The following is a 4,968-nucleotide window of genomic DNA, read 5'->3' as shown; positions in this document are numbered from 1 at the left end:
CATGTGCCTGGGTTGCAGGCATATCCCCGGTGGGAGATGTGCAGGAGGCAGCTGATCGATGTTTCTCTCTCATCGATGTTTCTAGCTCTCTATCTCTCTCCCTTCCTCTCTGTAAAAAATCAATATATTAAAAAAAAAAACCTTAAAAAAAAAAAAAAGAACTTGTACGACCCAATAACAACAATAAAATCAAGAAGTGGTCTGGTTTAAAAATGAGCAGAGCAACTAAAAAGACGTGTTTCCAAAAAAACATTCACATATTATTAGGCATATGGAAAGTTGCTCAACTTGACCAACCACCAGGGAAATGCAAATCAAAACCACCTTACACTTGTAAAAATGACCATTATCAACAAGAAGAATGATAACAAGTGTTGGTGAAGATTTGTGGAGGAAAACAAACCCTCCCGCGTTTTTGGTGGGAGTGTAAACTAGCTCAGCCATCATGGTTAACAGTATGGAGGTCCCTCAAAAATTAAAAAGATACTCTTAGGTTAAAAACAAACATACAAAAAGATCATTGGTGTATTCTAGGTGTGCTCACTTAGGGAGAGAATGTGTAAAGCAAGTAATACACTCAGTGGCAGGAAATGGGAAAGGGGTAAAAATCCCAATGGATCCAGTGGTGGTGGTAATGAGTTGGCAGGCAGCTCTAAACACACCAAGTCAAAGAGAAGTCAAAGTATTCCTTTAAAATTTTTAATCAAACAAAATACTTAATAGGCATACGGAAAGTTGCTCAACATGACCAATCACCAGGGAAATGCAAATAAAAAAAAAGAAAGAAAAAGAACTAAACCAAGAGTTGTAGAGTTTCTATTTAAAGTCAATTGTTTTTTGCTTCACAGAAATGAGGTGGGGGGGTGTCTCTGTATGTTAAACCAGGAGAACAAGTTGCCACATGAAAGCAGGAATGAGTTCTTGAGGTGCTTGAGGGCTTCAAAATGTGTCCTCTTCATAAGTGCTGGTAAACAGTCTCAAGTATCACAAGCTACAGTTCAACAGGGCCTCTGACAGAATCTGGTCACCAGAGATGGGCAAGGACGGTTGATCCCATGGAGAGATGTGGCATCTAGAGAAAGTTGGCTGCTCCTGTGCCCAGAAAAGAGCTGCTGGGCTTTCTGAGCTTTTGTGGGAGTCCTTACTCTTGGAAGGGCCTCTCTCTGGGGAGGCACAGGAAGTTACAGGCCACATATATGGGGAAGACCACATCTTGGTTCTCCAGGTTTGCTACCTCTAGCTCTTCATCTTTTCCCAGGGAAAGCACCTGGTATTCTGTGTCCTGCCTGAAAACGGTTCTTCCAGCCCTGTCCAGGGAAACCAGGCACAGGCGGAAGGCAATGTTTCCCTGCCAGAGTAAGCTGGACCCGAGGCCTTGGGGATTGTTCAGCGCACTGCACCTGAAGGTGAATCGCCGGTTGGAGTAGCACACTACCAAGTCCCAGCTACAGTGGAAGCCTGTCCACCGCCAGCTGCATGGCTCTTCCCTGTGGACCTGGTGCCCGCACCGCATGCTGTTCCTCTGGAAGTTGGACATGTGGACCTCAGTGGGCGGGAGCCCCCTGGTTTGCTCAGCCTTGAGGAGGGCAAGCCACTGCTCTTGGTACACTGGGGTCAGCCACGTGGCGGGGATCAGTGCATCCTGGTCAATGATGCGTGCTGATGGCAGGTCACAGACTATGTAGGCCAGCCGCAGGTGCTGGAACACTGGCACGAAGGCTCTGCCCTGCGGGGTCTCCAAGAAAGGGGTGCCATCCAACTCCCTCTTGGACCTAGCAAACCACAAGTTGGCGTCAGACAATAAGGCTCCGCGGGGGCCCCTCCATGTCGGCTGCAGCTGCAAGTACATCCACTTTTTCAGCATTGTGTACACATCCATCTCCACTTCTATCACTAAGAGCTCTGAAGAGACAATGAGCTCTTCCATGATATCCAGGCTGATTTCTCGAATTAGTTCATCACCACGGTGAGTCATCAGGTTGTGCAGCAGCCACTGAAAGCACATGGTCCTGATGTTTGGGAGGCCGTAGCTCCCGGCAGCGTAGTAGTAGCTGCATACGGTCTGGACACAAACCGTTTCCTCCATGATCTCCCCACACTGTTGAATCAGCTCGTCGAGCTGCAGCATGCTGGCCGTGGCCAGGATCGGAACCACTCGGCTGGGCTGAATGAGCACGTAGTCTCTGTACAGAGAGCCTAAAGCATCGTGCAGTGCCTCACGATCAATGTTGTCGTCAGGCATTTGCAACTCTATGGTATTCATGGTTGATTCCCTCCAAGCACCACTGAACATGCTAGCGAAGTAGGCTGACTGGCACAAGTAGGTCCTGTGCAAGTTCCACACGTTCCCTAGTGCGCGGATCTGCACGTCACTGCCTTCACCCCTCAAGAAGAGTGCCTGGTAAACGGAACCTGAACTGTGTTTGGTGCGTTTCCGGGGGGGCTCTTGTTCGTGACGCCTTCCTGAGTGGGCCTTCCTTTTGACGCCACCCTGCCTGGGGGTGGGACCGCCCTCTCCACTCTCCTCCTCCACCTCTTCAACTACTGCCATGGCTCCCGCTTCCTGCTCCTCCCCACCTTCACCGAGCTGCTCTAGAACATGGGCCCTCCAGAGACCTAGCAGACGACTGGTTAGCGCCCCCATGGCCCGTTTGTACCTCAGAGCACAGAGGATGCACGCCCTCTCAAGGTGAAGCTTCCACTCGCACTAGCTCAGCCCCGAGGACTTCTGGGTACAGTTGACGCCTGCTCTCGCGCCTGCTCTCGCGCCTGCTCTCGCGCCTGCTCTCGCGCCTACTCTCGCCCCTGCTCGCGCCTGCTCGCGCCTGCTCTCGCGCCTGCTCTCGCGCCTGCTCTGGCCTGCTCTCGCGCCTGCTCTCGCGCCTGCTCTGGCCTGCTCTGGCCTGCTCTCGCGCCTGCTCTCGCGCCTGCTCTGGCCTGCTCTGGCCTGCTCTCGCGCCTGCTCTCGCGCCTGCTCTGGCCTGCTCTCGAGCCTGCTAGGAAACAACACAAGAGTAGGGCATGCCCTACCACTCCATGCACCTTCTCCTACTGTGGCGATTGCTCTGTGGCTCCTTCACCACTGATAATTTAATAGAGGCCTTTTTGTGTGAGTTTTCCTTCTACTTTCAAGAACACAATCCCGCCCCCCCCCCCCAAAAAAAAAAATATTTAGCGGTCTTTTAGAGGGAGAATGAAATCTTTTTTAAAAAAATATATTTTATTGATTTTTTACAGAGAAGAAGGGAGAGGGTTAGAGAGTTAGAAACATCGATGAGAGAGATCGATCAGCTGCCTCCTGCACGCCCCTACTGGAGATGTGCCCGCAAAAAAGGTGCATGCCCTTGACCAGAATCGAACCCGGGACCCCTCAGTCCACAGGCCGGCGCTCTATCCACAGAGCCAAACCGGTTCGGCGGAGAATGAAATCTTGATGCCAGCTTTGTCCTCTAGGCACGTCAACTTCTCCTATTAACTTCTTTCTTTTCTTCAAGATAAATCTGGGTCTTAATCACAATTTTGCCATGATGAGTTTTCCTTCTCTTAAAATAGGAATAAAAATAGAATCACTCGGTTTTGCTGTGGAGAGTAGGGATAATATATACAAAAAGCAGGACACGTATTAGACACTCAGCACACAATACATTCTTTATATTAATAGGAAAATAAATATGCAGGATTTTTAAAATTGCACGAAACATTTCATTGACTCTCATGATTGTTACATTATTCTGGTATATAATATATAAGTTTTGGACTGAAATTTCATTTTTGCTGTTTTTCCTTTAAACTTGAATGATCATCATTGCATTTAAAAGACATGAAGTACTCTTCCTCTTAGGTCATCCTTGAGGAACAATCACAAGTCCTGTCTCAGAATAGTAATATAGTTTGGCTTGAGCCTATCAAGACCCTCTCCTCATGGACATTGTGCCGTTTTCACCATGGATATATGAAGCAAGCAGGCCATTAGTTCCTGAAAAAGCCATCTCTCCTCAGTGGGGTTGCCACCATCAGAGGATTTGAGTCTGTCACTACTGAGGCCATCTTCTTCACCTTGATGAGACAGCCTACAAACACACACACAAAACAAACAACAACAAAAAACAAGCATGGGCTAGCAGAGCAGAGACACAGAAAGACCAATAGTGTTTAGGGTATTTGAGGCCCATAATCAGATTTTCCAGTGGCATTACCTAAATAAAGGCCAATTATTAGGTTCATTTGAGTTGAATTTCTATCACTCTCACTAAGACATGATAAGGTTTTTATTGTTTACACTAATAGAAGTCCCCAATTCCCTAACCCCCATGCCTGCTTCCACCCAGCGCTCACCCTCCCTTCCCTTGGCAAATACCGCACTGTTGTCTGTGTCTACAGGTTATGCATATATGGTCTTTGCCTAATCCAAGCATGTCAAACTCGCAGTCCGTGGGCCACGTACAGCCTACCACAAAAATGTTTGCGGCCAAGCCAATATAACATTATATAAGAAACATTTTTAAAGAAATTTTATAACTTAATTTTGACAATATCCTGTTATACATAACTAGAGGCCAGGTGCATGAATACATGCACCAGTGGGGTCCCTGGGCCTGACCTTCGGGGTCAGGCCAAAACTGGGTCTCTGACACCCCCTTAGGGGTCCTGGATTGGGAGAGGGTGCAGACCTTGCCGAGGGACCCCAGCGATGCATGATTGGGACTGAGGAGGGAAATGGGAGTTTGGCCAGCTGGGGTGGGACCATGAGAGGGCTCGAGGGTGTGTCTGGCCCATCTCACTCAGTCCCAATCAGCCGGACCCCAGCAGAAAGCTAACCTACCGGTCGACTGTCTGCCCCCTGGTGGTCAGTGCACGTCATAGCGAGCAGTTGAGCAGCCTAAGCATATCATTAGCATATTAAATTTTGATTGGTTGAATGGCTGACCAGATGACTGGACAGTTAGAATATTCGGCTTTTATTATAGA

General features: G+C 48.5%; 1 protein-coding gene across 1 annotated transcript; it reads right to left on the bottom strand.

Annotated features, from left to right (window-relative positions):
* Positions 1-1,141: 1,141 nt before the first annotated feature.
* LOC132224267 (germ cell-less protein-like 1) lies at positions 1,142-2,644 on the bottom strand. The gene has a single exon (XM_059679375.1). The coding sequence runs from the start codon at positions 2,642-2,644 to the stop codon at positions 1,142-1,144; it is 1,503 nt and encodes a 500-aa protein (XP_059535358.1).
* Positions 2,645-4,968: the final 2,324 nt, after the last annotated feature.

The sequence above is a fragment of the Myotis daubentonii genome, chromosome X (assembly GCF_963259705.1).
Source record: "Myotis daubentonii chromosome X, mMyoDau2.1, whole genome shotgun sequence".
Taxonomy (NCBI): Eukaryota; Metazoa; Chordata; class Mammalia; order Chiroptera; family Vespertilionidae; genus Myotis; species Myotis daubentonii.
This window is presented reverse-complemented; position numbering and strand designations above follow the sequence as displayed.

What these genes read in the sequence shown, in the direction of transcription:
- LOC132224267 (XM_059679375.1), bottom strand. Translation starts at nt 2,644, where the DNA reads ATGGGGGCGCTAACCAGTCGTCTGCTAGGTCTCTGGAGGGCCCATGTT.